Below are 24404 nucleotides of genomic sequence, written 5' to 3'. Positions count from 1 at the left end.
TACCATTTAAGTGAAAGACCTTAAACAAAAGTGTGGTCTGTGACGGTGGGCAATAGCTTTTTGTTTTTTTCTTTTTCTTTTTTCAATAAATTTATTTAGGGCTTCCCTGGTGGCGCAGTGGTTGGGAGTCCGCCTGCCGATGCGGGGGACAGGGGTTCGTGCCCCGGTCTGGGAGAATCCCACGTGCCGTGGAGCGACTGGGCCTGTGAGCCACGGCTGCTGAGCCTGCGCGTCCGGAGCCTGTGCTCCGCGGCGGGAGGGGCCCCAACCGTGAGAGACCCGTGTACCGCAAAAAAAAAATAATAATTTTTTAAAAATTAAAAAAAAAATTATTTACTTTTTATTTTTGGCTGCGTTGGGTCTTCGTTCCTGCACACAGGCTTTCTCTAGTTGTGGTGAGTGGGGGCTGCTCTTCGTTGTGGTGCGCAGGCTTCTGTTGTGGAGCACAGGCTCTAGGCGCACGGGCTTCAGTAGCTGTGGCACGTGGGCTCAGTAGTTGTGGCTCGTGGGCTCTGGAGCACAGGCTCAGTACTTGTGGCGCACGGGCTTAGTTGCTCCGCGGCATGTGGGATCTTCCCGGACCAGGGCTTGAACCCATGTCCCCTGCACTGGCAGGCAGATTCCTAACCACTGCGCCACCAGGGAAGCCCTGGGCAATAGCTTTTTCCAACTCTGCAGCCCAAATTGACCCTAAGAGACCCCTTCAGTTATTTCATTTGTCACTTTGCTTTTAATTTAAAAATCACATTCCCAGAAGCCTGTGTCTGAGATTCCAAAATAGAATCATTTATGCATTCTGCAGCAATCAATGAACCAATTTCGGGTGAGATGTATCTTCTGGCTTTTTATTATTAAAAAAAAAGAAGAAACACTTCAGGTTTCAAGAGACCTCAACATTTCAGGTGAAGGGCAAGTTCCTACTAATCACATGTATGTTTCAAAGCTGCTCTATCTGAGAATGCATAAACGTTTTTTTTTTCTTCCTTTCCAGTCCCAGCCCCTTTGCCTCTTCCCGCTCCGAGAATTTGTGTTCCTTCTGCTGAACTGGCTGTGGTACTGCTTCAGCTGGCAGCCAGTTTCATAGTTATTTTTCCCTTCTACCTGAGTTTTCATAGTATCAGCATCCTCTCAACTTTGAGTGCAAAGCAGATAGAGCAGAGCCTCCCATAAACAAGTCCCAGGCTGTCCTCTTCACAGTACTTTTAGGCTGCAGGCTACAGGGAAGAACATAGTAAAGTGACATCAAAAGTGTGTTTCCAGACACCCAGGTGTTGGGGCCTTAAAAGTGGTGATTCACAAATTAACAAGCCCCCCACCCCCAGACAAGTCTTAACCACTCTGAGGTTTGGGAAGCACATGTTTCTTTTGGATTCCACCCCTTCCCCCTTGCCTCCTTTCCTTGCCTCCACCCCCATTTATATCCACATAAAGACTTGATCAGAAAGGTAGATCGAGCCTGTCCCCATCCTTAGCTGTTTCGGAGCACAATTCCAGATGTGCAAGGTCAGCTGATATATTGGAAAATCAAGGGAAGGGAGGTCTGTACCCAAGAGGTAACTTTTGGAGATATACCTGGGTTCATGTGACAGTGTACTTGGCGGGGACCTTGAGCAACTCCCTTTGCCTCTCTGTGACTCAGACTCCCACACTGGTGAGCCTGGTTCCCTGTCCTTACAAACAGGTCACTGACGCCGTTGCACATCAAAAGTTTGAGAAATAAGGATGTAGAGGTCCCACTGAAAGGATTGAAACGAAAAATGCTATCGACTGAATTTGCTTGGCTTTGAAAGTTTTCCGTTGTGCCTGTTGAAAAACAAAGAAAAATTCATTTGGAAGAAAACTCTGGAACTTGGGGCTTTCGTGATCCATTGTAGATGTTTGAATTGCACAGTCATTTACTAAATGTAATCCATATTCCCACATAGACAGAGTTTCTTTAAAAATGTAATTGCTCCTATCTGGATGTTGGCATCTGCATTTTCATTTTACAGCAGTAATCAAGCCCAGGGATTGAGTGGAATTTTATGCCCCGACCTCCCTTAAAAATGTCGGGAGGCAAGATAGGTGCATGGCCCAGAGGCCAGCGTGTGACAGCCTTGTCCCCCAATCAGCTGCATGCCCAACCTTGTTCCCCAGCATCCTTCCCTGTTGGGCGCCCCAGGGGTCCTGATGAGGAGGCCGAGGAGTTAGCTGTTTCCAGAACCCATTTAAGCGATTAATGCAGGTGAAAGTGGTTATTTGACAACACGGGCATCCACACCTTAAAAAAAAAAACCTGTAATTTACTTGAACCACTTCTGCAATGGTGTTCTAGGCTTCATTAAGAGGTTTCTGATTAAGAAAAGAAAAGAATAGAAAAGTGGTCCAGCTATCAGAAGTTAACCTCCCATGTAGGCAGGGAAGCTCCGCCCAGAAGTCCTTGGGGAGGGGTTTTCCTTCTGCCATTTCCATCCTCCTGGCCCCGATGGAGGATGTGGTGTCCTCTGGTGTGTCTGGGCCCAGCATGACCTTTATGCTTTTCTTCATCTCTCTTCCGCCTCCCTCTTCTTTCTTCTTGGGTTCCCCAAACCTCTCCCAGATTTTCCCCAACTCTCCTGAACCCTCTCCCGCTTCCAAGAGTCCTTCCAAATCCTGAGATTTTTAAGTCTGCTGGGCAGGTCAGGATGTTCAGAGCGCCCACAAATTCCTTCCCCTCTTCCCCCAAATGTCTGTCTCTTCACCCGTCTCCTAGCAGTGTGGTCACTGGACAGGATCTGTCCTCCCGTTAGTTTATTTATTTATTTTTATGTATAATTTCAGCTCTTCTCTAGTATTAACAACAACTTTATTTGCCCTGGCTCATCTGTGACCCTCTGATGGTACCTCTCCACTCACCTGCAAATCGTGGACATTTCCCAAGTTAGTAACTTGACCTGCCCCTCTTCTCCATGGTCCCCGTTGGGGGTTGCACCAGCGCCGGCGGGGTTAGACTCTCTGGGACTGACCTCTCCCCAGCGGGTCTCGGTGAGGTCTCACTCCTCCCGCACCATCGCCACTGCCGAACCTCAGAGGCCTCCTCGCTGTCTCTCGTCTTGCTCACCTGCCGCCCAGTCCATTCTGCACCCTGGAAGCAGGGTTAACTTTCTAAACTTGGGTCTGATCCAGCCATGACCTGCCTAGTGCCTCGCACTGGAGCTGGGAGCCTATGGGGCAGAGGCCGAGCTCCTCACCCTGATGTTCGGGCTGCCCATGATCCAGTCCCTTTTTACCCACAGACAGTCCTTTTCTCCGGCTGTTCCCAAGTGCAGTTCACAGTTGGCCAGACAAGCAACATGCGCCCTCCTCTGAAACAAGGCTTTGTTTCTCTCTACCCGTTGACATCCATGGCCCCAGGGCATCCTCCCAGCAGTCCTGCCGCCCACATGCAGCTGCCCCATCCGCGAGAAACCTTCCCTTCTCCCCTCCCCTTCCTCTGGGTAGTGGCCTCCTTCACTCTGTTGTGACACAGGGTATATACTTCCTAGTGTTTTCTTGTGTTGCTCTGTGGACAGTAATAACCTTTGTATATATAAATTCACTTAAACATCACAACAGCCCTGTCAGGTAGGTACCGTGTTTATTTGCTTCATTTTGCAAAACTACAAAGAATTTGTCACTTGCCTGTTGTCACAACGATGGAAAGTGGCAGAGTCAGGATTTAAACCCAGATTTTGTTGACTTGAGGGAATGTATCCATCACCCCAGCATCGGAAAGAGGCAACATCCTTCTGTGCTTGAACCTGGGCTCTAGAGCCAGACGCACACTCATAAATATGGCCACATGGAGGGTCTTTTGTGTGCCACCAGGAACTCTGCCCGGGCTTCACACACTGACTCTCCACACAGCCCCCGGGGAGAGGAAACTGAGCATCTGGGAGAGGAAGTAACCTGCACGCAGATGGGAGGTCGCAGGACCCGATTTGAACCCAGGTCTTTCTGCCTCCAAAGCATTGCTCTTGGCCACAGCTCTCGACAGCTTCTGAGAAGCGGGGTGTAAGCCACGGTGCTGGCCAGACCTGGGGTTTAGTAAATGTATACTTCTTCCCCAATTTTTTCCATTTGGCAGGAAAAGCCATGAGGAACCAAACAACCCAGGCCACAGCCGCCCTCCCCCTTCCTGGGAAAGCTCTATGCATGTCATTGACTAAACCTTAGGGCACTCCTTGCCTCCTTTCCTTCTCCCCCTCTCTTATCTCTCTCACCATGCCCTGACCTTGGTCAGGATTTTATTTTGTGCAGTCTGTGGAAATTCCCTCACTAGATAACTGTGACCTCAACTCAACCCCCATTAGGATAAACCTGTGGCTTACGAAATCATCTCACTGGATGGTGGAGGCTTGAATCTGTCTTGCTGTCTGCTGTCTGGGCAGGATGAGGACAGTCTCCTCGGCCTTGTGTAAAAGACTGGTGGCCATTGCAGACTGGGTAAATCAAAGACCGTTTTATTCAGTTCATAGGAAACAGGAGTAGAGGAGTCTGTTTGGGCTTTTAAAAATAAAATGTGTGTGTGTGTGTGTGTGTGTGTGTGTGTTAATGACCTAAGAGATACGGCGTCAATTTAGAAAACTTAGAAACCCCAGAAAAACACAAAGGAAAAAATACCCCAGATCTTGATAATCTCCTCTACCCAGAAATTGTCACTGTGGACAATTTGATTCCTGTCTGTTCAGTTCCCTGTGTGCCTGTGTGTGTGAATTTGCACTGGGAACCCTCTATAAAACTGCCACTCTGAACATAGTCATGGATCCTGCCTCTTTCACCAGACAATGTATATCAGGACTGTTTTCCCACCTTGATAAATGTTTCTCGAAAATGATTTTTAATGATTGCATAATATAACATAGCAATGGGGTTCATGGTTTATTTAACTAATTTCTTCTTGTTGGACTGTTTTTTTAAAAAAACATTATCCATATTTCTCCTTTAAACATCCTTGCACATTAATCTTTAAGCACATCTCTAATAATTCTTTGGACTGTCTCTCTAGAGGTGGCATTGGCTCAGGGGATAGGCAGATTTTTAAGGCTTGGGTAGATGTTGCCAAAGTGCTCTTGGGAAAGAGCTTGTTTTTATTACAGCCCCTTCGCCCAACATTAGCAGTGCATAAGACGCCTCATTTTTCCTCAGCCTTGCCAACACTGGATATTGTATTTCTTTTCCATTTTTGCCAATCTGATCGACAAAATGTATCCGACTCTGATTTGCATAATTTAAATAGTGAAGCTGAACTGCTTTGCGTGTTTATTGTTTGTATAGCTGTATATACATATATATGGTGTATAGAATATATCATATATTAGAGACATATATAGATATATAATACATATATAAAACATTTATTTGGTGTATAGCTTTTTGATGTTCTTTGCCCATTAAATCACAAGAATTTGACATCTCCATGTCGTCAGATCTATCAGCCTTTTTCTTTATCATACCTCCTGGGTAGATTGTTAGGAGGTGGTTGATTCCTCCACCTTGAATTCAGATTCTTCAGTCTAAGGGTGAATTAAATTGGAAGCCCATCCCCGTGTTAACTGAAAATGCACAGAAAGTGATGACGGACAGCAATGTGGAGAGTCAGCAAGGAGAATACTCCCCATCCATGTATCCACTCGTGCACTGAGAAAATGATACTGATATAAACTGATTTTCCTGATGGATGGATGCGCTATGGACATTAATTCTAGACAGCAAAGCAGTCCATTGCAAACCCATCGAGGCGCATCTGGTGATTATATTTATGACTCCTAGAATCTTGTTAGTTCCTCCTTAAAGGAAAAAAGAAAAGAAAAAAGAGACAAAATTTAAAAGAACATTTGTAAAGTAATTTACTTAAATTATAAGAGACTAAAAGCCAGGCTTAGTGGATAATTGAAGAATTGCATTAAAAAGGAATCAATATCTTTCTGGAATCGCTCTGTCCTCATCTTGTGAATTGTTGTGCAAAGGGAGGGTCACTCTGTCACTATCTTATAAATTTCTCATGACATTATCACCAAGGACAACATTTTTTTCCCTCTCTTTGATCCTTCATATTTTTCCTTTTCACACAACCTTAGCTCACTAAGACATTTAGGGGCAAAGATACTGGAGAGCAGAGGTTTTGAAATTTCAGGTCCCCGTTCCAGCCTCTGGGATCCTGGCATTTCCAGCACTGGAGCAAAGGTTTCCTTCTGCATCTTCACACTGAGCCTTTGGAGAAGGTCAAACTCATAAAGAAAAGAGAATGAGGGGAATGCACAGTTGATTTTTGAAAATCTACTTAGTAAGTTCCCAATTAAAGGCAAGTTTAAACATCATTAAGAAAACTGAAAAGGAGAAACGATGCAGATATTTGCACCCTCCTTAACTAGTCATCACTTCTCTGCCATCTCCCCTGGCCTTTATCTCCATGTATTCACATTTCCTTAGTGGTTTAATTACCTTTCTCCTTTCATTTTTGCTTCATACGTCTGTGAAAAATACCTCTGCTTCCAACTGCGTATAGAAGATGTCTAATCCTTGAGATGTCCTTTAGCATTCATTCATCCACTTGACAGTTGTTTTACTGAGCACCTTCTATGTGACTGGTGTGATTTAACACCCTCTTTAAACTCTACATGTCCCATGTACTTATTTGTTAATATATTTGTAATTAATATTACTTCCTACTTCAAAAATAACTGAGTGACTTTACCTAAAAAGCATATTGTGAAAGAGGCACGTGAAAGAGGAATCAGAAACCATGTTGAAAAGTGTAGTGTGTGTGCGTGTGTGTGTGTGTGTGCGCGTGTGCGTGCGCACTCACACGTGTTCACACACACAGGCATGTGTGAGGTGGTGCCTTTATAGGAATATTTCATATTCAAATGGAATTTTGAGCTTCCTAGCAACCAAGGTAAAAAGAGAAATTAATACTTTTTTTTAGATTCTATAGAGAACTCATTGGTACTTCAGGAAAGGTAAAATTCCTCATTGGCAGTCAATTTCAAGAGGAAGGAGGTCAATTTCAGGAGGAAGGCAATTTCAATTGCATTTTTCATTGTCTCTCATTTTATGTGGAATCACCCACAATCTCCTATCTTTCATATTTATTGATACATCTGTGACCAAACCAGAAGAATTTCCTGTCTTCTCTGTCTATTGAGAAAGATGAGGATAAAATAATCACTTATATAAGTGAGTATGCTGAGATATGTACTTTCAGGAACAGGGAGCAGCACGTGCAAATATCTTGGAGCACTTGATACTATAAGGAAGGCTAGGTGGCAGGGCAGGAGATAAGGCTGGCCGCGCAGCAGGGTCAGCTCTGCAGGCCTGAGAGGCACTGGGAGAGTTTGGAGCAGGGCAGAGAATAGTCCACTTGCATTTTAAAAGGGTGTCTGGACACCCTGCAGAGACTAATTTTGAAGGCTGAGAGAGGAGGCTGGAAAGCTGATGCAGTTAGGGGTCCCTGTAAGAGGTAATAATTAACACAGACAAAAATGTGGTGCGGAGGAAGGAGCTCTGAAGACAGAGTGTTCATTAGGGCTTTACTTTCTCTTGACATTCAAATATGCCACAGGGGCAGAGAGTCCACACACCAATTTCTGTCCTCCCTTAAAGTGGGGCTAATGGGGCGGGTCTTCCCAGTGCCTATGGCTGCACCTGGGACCAGCTCAGGGTTCAAGAGTACAAGGCCTCTCATTTATTTACAGCCTGTAAGTCCACGCTCCCTTTTCAGATCCTCTCCTTGTCCATCTTGGGAGGCCAAGACGTGGGATTGCCCTTGTGTTATTTGAACCGTCTTGAACTACTGGTAAGAGATGCATGAGTTTGGAGAAGCCAAGATTCAAGTCCAAGCCCAGCCTCTTATCCTCTCTGTGACCTTACATAAGACACGTCAGCACCCAGATGTTCTTTCTTCATCTGTGCGGTGGGAAGAATAAAACGCGTGGTCATTGCACTAATTTTGCTGTTGTCAATAATATTAACCACCATTTGCTGGGCACCTGCTATATGCCGTGCCCAGTGCAAGATGCTTTGTGTACATTATTGTCTGTCCTCGTTTTGTCCACACAGCTCCATAAGGGTAGGCATTAGTAGCCCCATTTAACAGGTGAGAAAGCTGAGGCTTGGAGGGCTTAAGGAACTCGCCTGAACTCTCATTGCTAGGAAGACGTGGAACTATGTCTGGGAATGGTTTTCTAGTGAGTATACCTTTTCCTGAAAAATTCTCGAGGGGTCCTCCCCCTCAGCCACCTTTTTATTTTGATGCGTTATAATACTTTGGTCCCCAGAAGGGATTGGAAGATAGAGCCAAGATTTGCCTAAACGGGGAGATTTCTGCAGCCTGTGGAAGAAGGCATGAAAGAGGATGGATCCCTGCGCCACAGTGAGCTCTGCTTCGGGAAAAGATCGCTGCACAGCCCTCACCCAGTCCCGTCCACAGCGCCCATAGATGGGGGGCATTCAGGCCTCCTATAGGTCCAGGTTTCACAGTGCTGCCCCCTGCAGGTAGTTATAGGAACTACACAGAGAGGGACAGGGTTGCATATGAAAAAAGACAGCCCACTGCCTCTGGGATTCCACTTTTCTCTGGTGTAGAGAATTAGATGCACGTGTGCACCAAGATGCACGTAAAAGTATGTTATCGCAGATTGCTCGTGCTGGCAAAAGTGAGAAGCAACATAAATGTCCAGCAGTAGGGGAGTGGGAATTCAGTGGTTGTGCATCTCTGCCAGGAAATGCCATGTAGTGTTGGAAGAGGTGATCTTTTGAGGAAAGAGCTTCAAAATATATTTTTTAGCTGAAAAAAAAAATATATCAATGAAATCTTAAGTATGAGTCAACCTGTGTAAACCTCAGACGATAGTTTTGTGTGTGAACATCCACGTGTTTGTAAAATGCACACAAGAAGTCGGGAAGGACAGACACCAGAATGTAGCTGTGTGTGATTACCATGGATGGTGAATTGAGACTTCTACTCTGGGTTCTCTATAATAATAACACCTAATCCTTAACCCTTCTGTACCTCTTACCTATCTTCCAGGCACTAAACACTTTATGTATATTAACTAATTTAATCCTCACCACTGCCCTGTAAGATAATACTACTATTATCCTGTCTTATGCCTGGGAAACTGGGGTACAGACTGGCTAAGTAACTTGCCTGGGGTTGCCATCGGCGGGTAGCAGAGCCAGGATGGGAATCCTTGCAGCCCTGCTTCAGAGCTGCGGCTCTTAACCATTCCCTCTTCTGCTTCTGTCTCCGAATTCCACGTGTGTCTGAGGTGTGTATGCTCACGTGAGTGTGCAGAAGCATGGAATGGTGACCCAGGGCTGCCTGAGCCCCAGGCTAGTGGACTGCTCTTCCTGTGGCCTCATTTGAACAAATTCCTGGCGGCTGCCTGGCATCTCGAAAGCCCAGTGAATATCTTGAATGAATGAGCAAATGAATGAAATGAATGAATGGGAAAGTAAGTGAAGAAGGAACAGGGGGAGGGTATAAAGAAAACAGAACATGCATTGTGCCTTAAGGAACTTGTCTTGTAGTCTAAGAGACAGAATGTATGAAGGTGATGCAGAGGCTATAGTATAGATGGCAACAAAAACATACAAGTGCGCTGGGTGCTCTCTGAGAAGGGGAGTCACTCACTATCTAGGAAGGCTTCCTGGAGGTGGTGGGAAAGGGGCTGAGTGTCAAAGGCGGGGCTGATATGAGAAAGTGTGGATTAAAGGAAAGAAGGACGTTTCTGAAGAGGAGGAAAGTTGGGAGGGAGGGGCTAGAGTTGCTCATGTATTTGTATTCCTGTAGATGGGAGGTTTAGAGAATTTCTAGGGCTTTTGTTTGGGAGAAGAAGCTGGCAGACTTAGGAAGGGAATTCATGTGCATTTAGTGCCTACTCTGTGCTATGTACTATATAGGTAGTTTACATTATCTTAATAATCCTTACAACAGTTGCATTTTAAATGCAGAAACAGGCACAGAGAGGTTAGGTTATTTGCTCTGTGCCACACAGCAGGTCAACCTCAGAGCCAGGATTGGTGCCCAGTGAGTCTGAACCCAAAGCCCAACTAGGCAAGGTGGGGTCAGGAAGAGCAGGGTAGCACATCCTTCCCTCTCTTCCCCATCACTAACCTGGGTCTTAGACCAGCTCCCCTTCCTGAGTTTGAGTGATCTGTTCCCCAGAAGAGAAAACCTTGCCCTGAAATAAGCTGGATGACTCACCATTATATGTCCTTACTCGAGACTTTTCTGAAACACTTCTTTTGTACCTGCCCCTCCAGACAATAGTCTAATGGTCTTGTGACCTTGTGCTTGCACTTTGGTGCATGTTTTCGAACACAGGAGCATGTGTGCATCTGCCGTACTAACACCCTGCCCCCCAGTCCCTTCACATTGTAGCTGTCTCCAGTCTATTTCTCAGTCCTCTGCTGAGCAGAGAATTCTATCGCCTGGACTGTGATTTTGGGGTGTCAGAGTCAGCTCTGAAGAGCTGAGTGAGGCAGATTTGCCTCCTGAGAGCATTAATCCAAGTAGCAAGTTATTAAGTTTGAAGACATACACATATAGTTTACAGTTCTACAATCATAGCATGCAGTCTGAGTAGTCATCTGGTGATGGGTCGTATCTTAGCCATGCCATCTGCCGGGTCAGATCGAGATTTCCGTGATCTGACCTGGTGGAATGCTGGTTAAGCCCCTCGGTCAAGTTTCATCAGTACGTGTGATAACACGCAGGGGAGCAGAGGACTCTGGTGACGGGCTCTTGCTTGCCGTGGACTTTCCCTAGATCTCATGGGATTTTTTTAGCCTTAGCTCATTGGATTCTTAAGTATCAGGCACTGTGCTGATAGAGTTCCTCTACCTAAAGGGAGAGTAGAAAAGGGATCTTCATTTTACAGACGGGAAACAGATGAACAGAGAGGTTTGGTAACTTTTGTGAGGTGGCACAGCTTATAAGCAGTTGATTCAGGAGACCGGCTGATTCTGCAGGTTGCTGCAGCAGGAGAGGGCTGTGGTTGACAGTCACCCACAGTCACAGGCAGAGCATGCAGGCTGCTTTAAGGTAGCTTTTGGATGTGATTTACCACACATGAGCAGCTGCCTACAAAGAGCAGGCTTCCCTGATTGTGCAGCGGTTGAGAGTCCGCCTGCCGATGCAGGGGACACGGGTTTGTGCCCCGGTCCGGGAGGATCCCACATGCCGCGGAGCGGCTGGGCCCGTGAGCCATGGCCGCTGAGCCTGCGCGTCCGGAGCCTGTTGCTCCGCAATGGAAGAGGCCACAACAGTGAGAGGCCCGTGTACCGAAAAAAAAAAAAAAAAAGAGCAGGGAAACACAGTTGTAGTCCCACTGGAGTGTGTGCCCACCCAGTCCTCAGGTCCCTGTGAAGGTCCCTCTGCTGCCCATGATAGTGCCGAGTTGGGGGTGCATCCTGCAACACCCGAGGTGCTCCGTCTGCTCTCCTGGTGTTTTCTTAAACCCTTTTGGTCCCTCCCAATTGATATGGAACCTCAGAGCCTCCAGGTTCAAGATCTGGTTCAGGGACCTGATAGCAACTTCTTTTTTTCTAAATACAGCAATGAACCAGAGGACATTGAAGTTTAACTTGGGGCAGGACCTTAGCAATCAGAGATTCCAACCTGTTCATTGCCAGTTGGCAAAACCGAGGCCCAGCAAGAGGAGGACGTAGCCCCCGACCACCCAGCAGGACAGGGGCACAACAGGGACATGCCTGGGTCTCGGTTTCACAGCCAGAGTTCCTTTTACTTTGCCCTACTGCGTAGGGCTGCTTGCTCCTGAGGCTCGCCAGTGAGAGAAGCCACCAGTTCTGTGAAATGAATGGCCTGGGCACCTAACCACGCTATCCTCCAGATGGCCTGAGCCTCGGGGATCAAGGTAGCAATGGTGAGTAAGTGTGGAAGGCAGGCGGAAGGGTTGTCAGGGCAAGAAAGCACCAGCCAGCTCTTCTTAGGAATTAACCCCTCCGTTCAGTGACCCCTTTTAAAATAAGCAAGCGGTTGTTTGTAAAAAAAAAAGGAGACAAGAAGGCAATGAGAAAGTAGAAACTGAATTCCTAGACCATCCCCTCCTCGCCTTCCCTGCGTGACACACAAGGTTTAGTCAAAGCGCAGTGGCTGGAGGCCTTCCCTCTGGGTTCTAATGGCCACGGCGCCAAGACCATATTCCCAGAGCCTGCTTGGATGTGGAAAGTGCTGTCTCAGGAATCTCGTTTTTCCTTCAGTTTTGCCAGGGAGATAAAGATGGATGATGATACTCGTGCTCTCCGAGACCCAAGGAAAGCCTGTATTTACCCCCCAAAGAGCCAATGTCAGAGGTTCCAGAATGGTCTAGGCTTGAGTGGCCGTCAGATTTCCTGATCCCGCAGGCTTGTGATGGGGAAACTGAGGTGCAGAGGCTTGTCCAGGGCTGGCCACCTGTGTCTGGGCTGTACCCTCTCAGTCCCTTCCCATCTCGGGTTGCCAGTGTCCCCTTCTGTACCACACTGGGGACGGGCAGCACTTGGGAGACTCAGTGACCTCCCAGGCCCTCTCCGGCGCCAGCTCTCCGTGGTGTTCTCATCAATGTCATTAACATCCTCTCGGTTCTCAAGGTTGCTGCTTGCCTATTTATAGAACTGACCGAGAGAATGCCACTCCTGCCAGCCATACGGAATACAAATCATGCACTGTGCGTTGGTTTTCATTCTCTCAGACACTTCTTTTCTTTTCTTTTTTTTTTTTAACTCCTTGGACAATGCTTATCTACACCTGGTTTCCCTTCTCAATGCGGACACTCCTGGGAGGAGAGGCGAGTGGGCTCTGCTGCCTGCTGGTCCCCCACTGTGTGCAGAGGCCCGGCCCTCAAGCACACTGTTTCCTTTAACCCACGCAATCCTGAGAGGTGGGTATTGTCTGCATCCCACGTGTGCTGCTTTCAGAGAGGAAGCAGCCGGCCCCAGGGCTCCTGACCTACAAGTGGCAGAAGCGACTTAAATCCAGTTCTGCCCAAATGCACAACGTCCATTCTTTCCACTTGCCTTCCCCGTTCCTTCTGGATCAGATGAGGCAGCCTTCTGGATCAGATGAGGAAGGTGGCTGCGGGATGATGCCTGTGCTATGGTTCCTTTGGAGGCCATATATGTGCTTCCTCACCCAGTCAGGGCAACCAGGCTTTTCTGAGGACCTACTGTGCGCCTGACGGAGCCTTGTCTCTCTCCAGGCTGTAGGTGCCGTGAGGATACGCCCACTTTGCTCTCTCCAGGCCCAGCGCACAGTAGGATGGGTCAGCCCTTGTTGATGAGTGATGGGGCTCAGACTCACCGTCTGTCCAGGGAAGGGAGCAAAGAAGAGGCAGGCCCGTTGGAGCAGCGTCAGAGCTGCAGCAGTGCCTTCACGGAGGAGGGAGCAGGGGGCAGGGCAGAGGGTCCGGAAGACCGCTCAGAGGCTGCAGTGGCTTCTGCGGGTGGTGTTCATGCCCTGGGTTCTGGTAGAAGCCCACTTGGTCTACGGCTTCCTCCATCCTGCACCTCAAACTTCACAGAGGCTTTATTTTCCCAACTGTTCTGTCAGGGAAGTCCCAAGGAATGTGAAAAGAATACAATCTTTCTCTGCTCATCTTCTCAGAAATCTATTTCACAGGGCTTCCCTGGTGGCGCAGTGGTTGAGAGTCCGCCTGCCGATGCAGGGGACACGGGTTCGTGCCCCGGTCCGGGAAGATCCCACATGCCGCGGAGCGGTTGGGCCCGTGAGCCATGGCTGCTGAGCGAGCGCGTCCGGAACCTGTGCTCTGCAACGGGAGAGGCCACAACAGTGAGAGGCCTGCGTACCGCAAAAAAAAAAAAAAGAAATCTATTTCGCAAGCAGGATTTTGGAGAGCTGCCATCCTCTCGTTATCCCTCCACCCGTTATCCCTCCAGCTTGCCTGTCCTCCTCTGGAAGAGGTTCAGATGTCAGAGTGTCCAGTCCTGTGGCCCAGTGTCCTTGTCTGGCAGCGCCGCCCAGCCAGGGCTCCCCACTGTCTTTGAAAGCCCCACCCTTGACCCCTTTTGTCTGCCAAGAGAACTGGGGGTTCAGTAGAACGCAGTGCTCCACGGATTCAGAGAGCTAAGTGCCTCCCCACCCTTTTATGTATGTTGCTGTTTCCTAGCATTGAACGCAATATACCTTCATTCCGGAACATTTGGAAAATATTGAGAAACAGGAAGGACAAAATAATAATCACCCAGAATTCTGCCACCCTGAGAGAAACACTGCTGGCATCTTGGCACGTTACTCCTCAGTTTTATTTTTTTTTCCTGTGTAATTTTTCTGTTAACATAACTGAGACCACACTGTAAGACAGGATTTATATCCTTCTGACCGCACTTAACATTAAAATGTATCACACATCCGTGGCCTTACAAATACTTTGTAATGATTGTAAAATGCGATTTTAACGGCAGCGTGAATTTTCCCACGTGCAGGTGCTATCTGTCATTGGCTCAGGAGTCCCAGGTTTAGGGGTTTGTTTGCTGTTAATCCCAGTGCTAAGTGACCGTCTCCCTGAATAAAGGGCTTCATGTCAGTACAGGTGCATCATGGGAAAGCAGCATGGCCGCTCCCAGGGCTCAGAGTTTGGGTTCACCTCTCCCTGTGCCCACACTAGAAAGTGTTGAGTCAAGGCGGTATGCACACTCAAAATTAGTTGCCGTACGAAAGGAACCCCCTACTGGCTGTGCGGGCAGGTTATTTCCCTTGTTTCCTTCCACTAAATCATGGAATCCCTCTCTCACTAAATTGGATTCCATGAGGATTTCAGGAGATAAAGCAGGTACAGAGCCGAGGGTCTCATACATGCAGGCCCTTTATCATTGTTAAGCTACCATTAGTATCAGTATTTTTATCTCTTGACTCTCTTGTCTAGTAATTTATCGGGGTCACCAAGGCCACCCCCAGTTCCCATAAGGGCTCACGGGTTCAGCATATGATTGAGCTTGTGGCTAAGATTTGTTACAGCAAAAGGATACACAGCCCAGTGAGCACAGGAGCAGCAGGCGAGGCAAAGTCTGCGGGAAGCCAGGCAGAAGCGTCTGAGTCCTCTCTGTGCGGTCACACAGGATGGGCTTGATCCCTCCAGCCCTGAGTTGTAACAACACGTGTGAAACGTTGTGTACCAGGGATGCTCACTAGAGACTCAGCACCAGAGGTGGACATCTCCGTCTGTACCCACATCCCAGACCCCCACGGGGTTTGCACAAATAATCCAGGCACGGCAAGCTGCCTTATTAGTTAGGGAATGGTGGGGATGCTCAGAATGCAAGTTCCCAGAGGCCCGCCCAGCAGGCCCTCGTAAGGATGCAGTTGTAGGTCTGCTCTGTTAACTCCGGTCTGCACAGGTATGCTGAGAGGTCCTATTCCATGTGTTTGGACTACTTCAAGATGGGGGCCGGAGTGGGGTGAGACAGGTGTTCTCATTTCCATAGGACAAAATTGAGGGCTAGTAAAGGGAAGACATTTACGAGCTGGTCGCCTACTCCATGTACGGGGGCCTGAGAGGAAGCAAGTTCTGGATAATCCCTCACCGTCCCCTTTCCTGCTAACTTGTGTCTCTCTCTCTCTCTCTCTCTCTCTCTCTCTAGGCTCTCAAGGGCTCCAAGAAGCTGGTGCTGTCGGTGTACTCAACGGGGCGCATCCCTGGCGGCTACGTCACCAACCATATCTACACCTGGGTAGACCCCCAAGGCCGCAGCATCTCTCCGCCCTCGGGCCTGCCCCAACCCCAGGGCAGCACCCTCCGGCAGCACGAGGGTGACCGGAGGAGCACCCTACACCTCCTGCAAGGCGGGGACGAGAAAAAGGTGAGCCTCTGGGCCTTGGCCTTGCCGGGCCTCCTGGAGGTGGAGGGCTGGGAATGGGGTCCTGGCCATCAAGACCACATTCTCCTTGCCAAGCCCAGAACAGGGAAGTTTCTTAGAGGCTGGAAGAAGGGGGTTGGGCTGTAGGGGCTCTGGCCTTCGCCTCTCCCTCAAGTCCCAACTGAAGGGTCTTCTTTTCGTTTTAACCTATGCACCACTTATTGTAATTCACACTCAGCTGCTGCAACGAGAGCCCAAACACCGTGGTTTAAAGAAGCTGGATTATCTGCCCCTCACATAGCAGAGTAAAGGGGACCATCTAGGCTGATGGGGCAGCTCTGCTCTCCGTCCGCCATCCTCTGGGATACCGCCCCCTTCTGGTTGAAGCCTAGTCCCCCTGTAGCCCCTAGAGTGGAAAGAGGAAGAGAGAAAGCTCGGATGATTTACACTAGAGATGATTTAAAACTTCTCAGTGGTCCAGACCCAGGCCGTGGCCACACGCAGCTGCCAGGACTCCAAGCTCCACAGGGCGCCTCCTCAGGTTGTAAGGAAGAGAAACCAGAAACCGGTCCTGGTCACCTTCCACAAAGTCAGAATTTACTGGAAGGCTGTGGGCAGCCCCAGAACTGAAGCTGAGGGACTCAGGGTGCAGTCTCCAGGAAGAAAGGGATCCCCATGGTTTCTGTTCTCTGCATCCTTCCCCTCAAGATTCATATTCCAGGGAGGGAGCACCTGATTGGCTGGCGGGGAGGTGCCCTTTGATTGACAGAAACACCAAGACTGTGGCCGGTGGAGGAGGGGTTGTAGCCCAAAGCACCATGGGGTGTTGTAACCTGAAGAAGACGGCCAGGGGCGTCAATAGATGCCCCCTGCAGAGCCTTCCTCCCCGAGACCATGACTGTTTCTTTAGAAAGGACTGAGAGATGGGCCCCCTGATATTTAAGGTTCACTCCGGGTGCTGTTTGCATTGCGCCCTATGGTTGCTCCTGGGACCAAGAAAGTCATTCCTGTAAGCGTGACTTTGGTGTGACCATGACCATGGTCAAAGCATGACCATGACTTTGGTCTCTGGTGTTTTAAGACCTTGCCACAGCTTGGGGCTCTGAGCCAACCGCCTTCCCTCTGGGGACTCTTTCTCAGCTCTCTTTTCCTGTCCATAAGACCATAACATTTATTTAATGTGTTTTGTGTTCTTTGCTCAAATGTCGATATGCAGGAAGCGGCAGAGATGGTGGGGGCTTCTGTGCCAGGCAAGAGGCAGTGGGGTAGCCAGTTCGTACGCACCGTCAGAGCCTGCCTGGGCTTCTTCAAGGTGGCCAGGGTTGCAGAGGTGGGCTCGTATCCCCCTCCCCGCCTGGCCATCTTGAGAAAGCGGCACAGCCTGTGGCATTGAGTCATTTTCAAGGCCAGCCTTCCAGGGTGGGTAGTGAACTTTATCTTTTTCTCAAGCTCTTCCCTGTATAGGGCATGGACTTAGAATAGTAAGAGCTCACCATGTGCTGGCTCTGTGCTTACAGCATCTCACTGAATCCTCGTGGCTTCCCCATGGGGTAGGTGTCCTTATGCACATTTTACAGATGCAAAATCCGACATTCAGGGGGCACTGCGGCAACCAGGACGCATTGAGCGAGTCAGCCCACACTTAGTGAGCACCTATGCCCGACGCTGTTATGGGAGGTGGGAATGGAGAAATGGGCAAGAGGCATGAAGCCTTGCTCTGGGGAAGCTTCCCGTGAGTTTGGAAGTCATAGGAGGCATGAGACAAAAATTCAGAAATGAGCATAAATAAGCAAGGTAATTAAGGTGGTGAAGATTGATGGAAGGAAATGAAATCAGGAAGTGGGTTAGAGAGTGACGCGGAGGGAGGCTCTGCTTCAGATGAGGTGGGCGGGGAAAACCTCTCTGAGGAGACGACTTCTGAGCAGAGACTGAGAGAGGAAGATGGAGCCGTCACGTACCGTTCTGAGCACTGAAAATGCCGGGCAGCAAGGACAGCATGTGCAAAGGCCCTGAGGTGGGAATGAGCATGGCATCTTCAAGTCTTAGAGAGAAGGACCCTGCCACTGGAATTGAGTGGGTGGGAGGATTGGGAGGGTGTAAGGTGCCCTCGGGGAGTCTTAGAGTAACGTATATAGGAATGTAGAGGGCAAAGGCTAAGGGAATCATGCTCCAGGGAGGACCCAGATACCTCAGGAGGCAGGAAATACCCTGAACCACACCAGAGAACCCTCCATAGATTTTATAGTTCCAGGCTGAAGCTTCTACACGCCCCGACCCCGTTCCTCCTTTTGCTGACACAACATGGAGCCCCCGTTTTCCTGTTGAGGAAGGGCATGGGGGAAATGTCTCTGGAGCCCTCACTTCTGGCCCCCTGGCCTGATTCTCTTCTCTCCGGCAGCCTGGTCTCAGCTAATATTCCAGATAGCCACGACCAGACTCCCAGACTTCCCGTGCCAAACTTCAAAAATCCTAACCTCAACCCTAGTGGGAACACACCTTCTAGGGAAATGAGTTCTCAGGGCAATAGTGATGTAAAAATCACATGTAGCAAAATTACCCTTGAAAACCTCCTAAGCTGTCCACTGAAGCTGGTTCTGGTTTTGCAGCCCTTGCTAGGAATGCCCTTCTCCACACTGAAGTGTGAGAACCACCCCATGAGGCTGAAGGAAGGAACAGAAGGGAAGGACACAGGTAGCGCCTCTGGGAATCAAGCCTGTCTGCTCTCAAGTCACCATCACATCGTCAGAGGCGAATAGGGTGCAGAGTTGTTCAGTGTTCCAGCTTTCCATTCTGGGCTAGCCACCAGCCTCTGTGTGAAAAAACTGGAACAGATCTGTTGTCGGAGTTAGATAGTATGGGGTCAGCGTGGCAGGGAGAGTAAGACACTGGAACCAGGCTGCCTGGGTTCAAGTCCTGGCTCCACCACTTGCCAGCTGTGTGACCTTGGATAAGTTACATAACCTCTCTGAGCCTGAATCTCCTTTTCTGTAACATGGAGACAGTGGTAGGGCCTCCTCTCCCCACCCTGTGTAAAGGCTTTTGGTTCTGGGCCCTGGTACGCCCAAAGTGCCTGGATCAGCTCCTGGCACAGTGGAGGTGCTCAGTAAGTATTTATTACATGAAAGACTGAATTAAAATGCAGGGCTCAAAGTCCCCTACTGCCCCCTGCCAGGGTCACTGGCCCACGAGCAAGTGAGCAAGTCTCAGTGGTTTATCGGTCCCAAGGCCCCGCTCCAGGCTGAGCAGGCAGACCCTCTGCAGCAGCGGCTTCTCCCCCAAGCTCATGCCTTCGGCAGCCACAGAGATACGGAGGGGCCTGCCCCTTAGCTCAGGCTGGGGCCCAGCTGGGAATGGAAGGCGAGGAACCTTTGGGACCGGCTCTGAAGAAAAACCTACAGGTTTCCTGTGTTTCTCCTTTACCGTCACACTCACAGCGCTTCTGACACCAGATGTGGGGTTGGGGGGTGGGGCTTCCCACCAAGCAATTCTCTGCGACACCAGCTGGATGTCTTACAATTTAACTCAATTCTGACACTGTCCACCTGGAGAGTGTCCAGTCCCACAGGTTAAGGACTCAGGCCCGTGAAACAACCCCCCACCTGTCCCCACTTCAGATACCGGCTGCAAGTCCAGGTTATCAGCTGTGCTTCCGACTGGTCGGCTGTAACTCAGAGGTTCCCCTGACCCCGTCTCAGCTTTGATTAATTTGCTAAAGTGACTCACAGAACTCAGGAAAACAGTTTACTTACTGTGCACCAGTTTATTATGAAAGGATACGGTAAAGGATACAGATGAACGTGCAGATGGAAGGGATGTGTAGGGCAGGTTATGTGGGAAGGGGCACAGAGCTTCCATGCCCCCTCCAGGTGCACCTCTCTCCCCGTACCTCCACCTGTTCACTGACCCAGAAGCTCTCTGAACCCCACACTATTGGGATTTTTATGGAGCCTTCATCATGTAGGCATGATCAATTTTTTTAAATTTTATTTATTTTTTTTGGCCTCGACGGGTCTTAGTTGCGGCATGCGGGATCTTCAGTGTGGTGCGTGGACTCTTCATTGTGGCACGTGGGCTTCTCTCTAGTTGTGGTGTGCAGGTTTTCTCTCTCTAGTTGAGGCGCGCAAGCTCAGTAGTTGTGGCACGCAGGCTTAGTTGCTACCCACGACATGTGGGATCTTAGTTGCTACCTGTAGCATGTGGGATCCCTGACCCGGGATCGAACGCGCGTCCCCTGCATTGCAAGGTGGATTCCTTACCACTGGACCACCAGGGAAGTCCCATGCACGATCAGTTATTTAACGCCACTTCCAGCCCCTCTTCCCTCTCTGGAGAAATTGGGGTGGGGCTGAAAATCCCAAGCTTCTAATCATGGCTTGGTCTTTCTGGGGACCAGCCACCTTCCAGGAGCCCAATCAGAGTCACCTCATTAGAACAACAGATGCGCTTAGTGCTCTTATCACCTAGGAATTTACAAAGGTTTCAGGAGCTCAGTGCCAGGAACGAAGACAAAGACAAAATATATATTTCTTAGTATAAATCACAGTATCGCACCTGGTATCAGAACTCCCTGACTGTGTGACCTTGGGTGAGTCACTTAACCTTGGGTGAGTCACTTAAGCTTCCCTAGCCATGGTTTGGGGATGGTCATAGCAGCCATATGGGGCTGTTTCAAGAATCAATAAACCATGTGCACAGAGGATAGTGCCTGGGGCATAGTAATTCATTGCAGTAACAACCATCATTTATCCAATGCTTCCTAGGTGCTAGTACCTTTCATATCATTTTTGTCCCCAAATGTTTATTGATGTCATCTCCTGAGGCTGCTCATGCTGCTTCCTGGACAGGGTTGGGGTTCTAGAGAAAGGTGGGAAGGGGGATGGCAGTGCCTGCGCCAGGCAAGCTGTGCAATTCTCATTTCACTGATGGGGAAACTGAAGATCAGAAAAGCAACAGGCCCTGCCCCAGGGTTGCCCAGGAGTAAAGGGTAGAACCAGGATGCGAACTCAAGCCTGTGGGAGGCAGTGCAGTGAGCTGATTAAATGCCTGGGCTCTGCCAGCTGTTTGACCTTGGCCGTGTCATTTCACCTCTCTGGCCTCACTTTCCTCACCTGGAAAATGGGTATAATAAGAGAAACCGTAGAGGAAGAAAGAGGACTCAACGAAGTAAGGCATGTAAAGTGCTGAGCACGGTGCCTGGGATCTAGGAAGGACTCAATACGTTTAGTAACCAGTTGATTTAGTAAGTTATCATTATATTCTTATTATTGGTGGGAATGGTATTCTTTTCACTGTGCCAGGCTGCCTCTCACAGCTTAGTGCCCTTTCCCATAGGTGAGTTTTGTTTCCTGCCAAGTGCTGGTGGAGTTTCCAGCAGGTGATTGAAGCAGATACCCTGCTGTTGGTAGGTCTGTTATTACAGTCCTGGGGTGAAGACTCTGTTTTATTCCCATGTGAAGGATTTATGGGGAAGTGACTGGCAGGCAGTAGGGCTTGTTTTCATCCTTAGTATTCAAAGGCGGGGACCACAGCCGTCTGTGTGCTCCTGGGTTCCTGTCTGCTCTCTCCCCCCAGAGTCTTCATGTCCCGGAGCTGGAGAGACCAGGTTGGGGTGGGAATGGGGGAGGGACTGACCCACGCCACCAAGTGAATTGGGCTGGAGCCTTGGTGTGAGGCCCCCAGGCCAGGCCTGGCTTGTTCCATGCCCCAGCAGCACAGCCTGCAGGAAGGGTCCATCCGGGTTTGAGGCGGGCGCTGCCACTCTGTCCTCAGCCAGCCTCACTGACGTCCCCCAGGTGTGAAGCTCGCCTTCCCTCATCCCACCAGCGTTGTAAGGCACACACCTTGTCTTAAAGGAGCTCCAGAAGTTGGCCTCCTCTGCTGCTAGCCCTCCCCAGTAGTCTTCCTAGAATCCGAATCTGAGCCTTTTCTCTCCTGCTTGAAGCCCAGGCTTGTTGACCTCGCTCACTGCCCCACACAGGCTAGTGCTATACCTTCCTTCCCTGCCACTCTCCCACCAAACAGAGCCCTGCAGTGATCCCAGGGGGCCTTTCTCTGTCATTTTCCTGAGCTTTTGCACACGTTCTTGCCCTCCCCTTGCCCTGGTTGACCCCCTCGGCCTTCAGGGCTTGGAGGTCATATTTCTGGGATGCTCTGCCTGTAGTCGGGCTCCCAGGAATGGACTCTAAGACCAAGATTTCCCTGAAAGAGGAATGTGCCTGTGGTAGACAGAATAATGATGCCCCAAAGACGTCAACCTCCTAATCTCTGGAGGCTGTGAACAGGTCACTTTACACGCAAAGGGACTTTCCAGGTGTGATTAAGATGAGGACCTTGAGATACAGACATTATCCTGGATTATGTGGATGGACCCAATGTGATCACAAGTGTCCTTAGAAGAAGGCAGGAGTGTCAGAGTCAGAAAAAGGTGGTGTGATGCCAGGAGCAGAGAGAGAGAGAGCTCAGAAGATGCTACACTGCTGGCTTTGAAGTTGAAGGATGGGGCCATGAGCCCAAGAATGCAGGTGGCCTCTAGAAGCTAGAAAAGGCAAGAAAATGGGTTCTCCCCAAGAACCTCTAGAAGGAATGCAGTCCTGTTGACCCACTGTAGACTTTTGACCTCCAGAGCTTTGAGAGAATAAATCTGTGTTGTTTTAAGCCCCTAAATCCATGGTCATTTATTACGGCAGCAATGCGATGCCCTGGGAACTCCACCAGAAAAGGCATGAGGAATACAGGACCGGGCGGAGGGAGAAGTAGGCTGTGATACCATCTCTGCAGAGGCCTTGGCTGGTCCCAAGGGAGCTCTGGAGCTGGGGGTGACTTGCAAGGTTGTCCTGAATTGAGGCAGGGGTCAGGCTTTCGCTCATCTGCGTCAACTAGTCATTGGATGGGAGCTGCTCCAGGGAGGCAGTGACCATAGGTGAGGCAGGTCCTGGCAGGCACTCAGCTGTGAGCCATCAACAGCCAATACTCCAGCTCAGGGGTTCCTCTGAGGACAGGGACCCAGTTAGATTCTCCCCTGAATCTGTGCCCAGTGCGGAGTTGGGGTTTGCACTGGATGGAATACCAGCACCGGCTCACATGCGCACAGCCTGTCCCTGGTCTAAGAAGCAGCCCATGTTCATTCTCTCGCATGAAGAAGGCTTCCTCATTCTTTCCAGATCATACCTGCCCAAGCTCAGCGCCATGGCTTGCCCAAGAGGGACATTTTGAAGATGATAACAATAGCTGACGCTGTGCGAGTGCTTCTGCAGTCATGATTCTAAGTGCTCCAAGTAGATACACCCGTTCATCACTCACAACAACCCAGTAAAGTTGCTGTGATTGTTTTCCCCATTTTATAGATGAGCAAACTGAGGCACAGAGAGGTGAAGCACCTTGCCCAGTGTTACACACCTAGCGAGTGTCATTGCCGGCATTGAACTTCCACAGTCTGGCTTCAGAGTCTACACAGGCAGCCACCACACTGTCACCTCCCAAACACACAGACCTGGATGTGATGAGGGACCAGGGTGAACCAGGGTGCACCTAGGTCACCTCAAACCTATCCCAGCCCTGGAGCTGCAATGGGGGAGGGAGGGGGCTAGGAAGTTGTTCCCAAGTCCGACTTCAAGTGTCCCCAGAGCCTGCTGTTCCCAGAGCTCTGACATTTCTGGGTGACTGCTCACAAGTCCCCCTGAGCCTTCTGTGGGCCTCACGGATGCTCTCCTTATAACGTGGCCATGGTGTCTGATGAAGAGATGGGGGGCTGGCTCTAGACTAAAGGGGCTGGGGCCACTCCACTGGGCGGCACGGCCTGGCACTCTCCCACAGGGATGGGCCTCCCTGACATGCTGCGGAGTCTACAGTCTTAGAACCAAACCACGTAGAGTCGTTCTGTGTGTAGGGCTCTCTCCCGACAGTGGCCTGCCAGCCAGTAGGTGTCAGCTGCGGCTGTGTGGCCTTGTCTGGTTTTGTCCTGTGCAAAGTAGCACCAACAGTGGCTAGCATCTATTGAGCGTTTACTGGGGGCCAGAGACTAGCCTACATTTGTCTCTCAATTTGATCCTTTCCCGAGTAACCTTATAAGGCAGACACTATTTTCATCCTCATTTTCTAGGTGAGGAGGCTGAGGCACAGAGAAGTGAAGTAACTTGCCCAAGGTCACACAGCCGGGCCCCCACTGGTCAGTTTGGACTTGAGTCAGTCCTCTTCAGCACCACCCCGCTGACCTCTGGCCGCGGGGGGGTCGAAGAAGGAAGATAATAAATGTAAAAAGCTTCTCCTGGTGGCTGGTGCAGAGCCCCTGATAACTCTTAGATGAATGACTTTTCAAAGTAGAAAGCTAGTTGGATGGCTTCCCTGACACCATGACATTTGCCCTCCCCTGATGCCCGCCGGGACCTCCACCCCTTCCTCTCCTGCAGGTGGTCACACTGTGCTCTCTTTAGGCCCCTCACATGTCACTGGGTCTTAACTTGTTGCGGGATGTTTTCTGTCCTTTTGGGGTAGGTTGCAGCTGTTCTGGCCACTTCTTTTTGTAAGTTCCCCTTTCAGACGCAAGGCACACCTAACCTGCATGTTCCTGCATAGATTCTGAGGCTTCCTGA

The 24404-nt window shown here is 49.7% G+C and overlaps 1 protein-coding gene across 9 annotated transcripts in view; it reads left to right on the top strand.

Annotated features, from left to right (window-relative positions):
- WHRN (whirlin) overlaps positions 1-24404 on the top strand; it is an 88515-nt gene that overhangs the window by 8697 nt on the left and 55414 nt on the right. For all 9 annotated transcript variants that reach the window (XM_079927194.1, XM_079927193.1, XM_079927192.1 and 6 more), the window contains exon 2: positions 15601-15819. In XM_079927194.1, the coding sequence (XP_079783320.1) occupies positions 15601-15819 (219 nt within the window). The remainder of the gene's footprint in view (positions 1-15600; positions 15820-24404) is intronic.

The sequence above is a fragment of the Stenella coeruleoalba genome (assembly GCF_951394435.1).
Source record: "Stenella coeruleoalba genome assembly, chromosome: 7".
Taxonomy (NCBI): Eukaryota; Metazoa; Chordata; class Mammalia; order Artiodactyla; family Delphinidae; genus Stenella; species Stenella coeruleoalba.
Note: the sequence above shows the minus strand (reverse complement) of the source record. Positions and strands in the feature narration are given on the sequence as shown.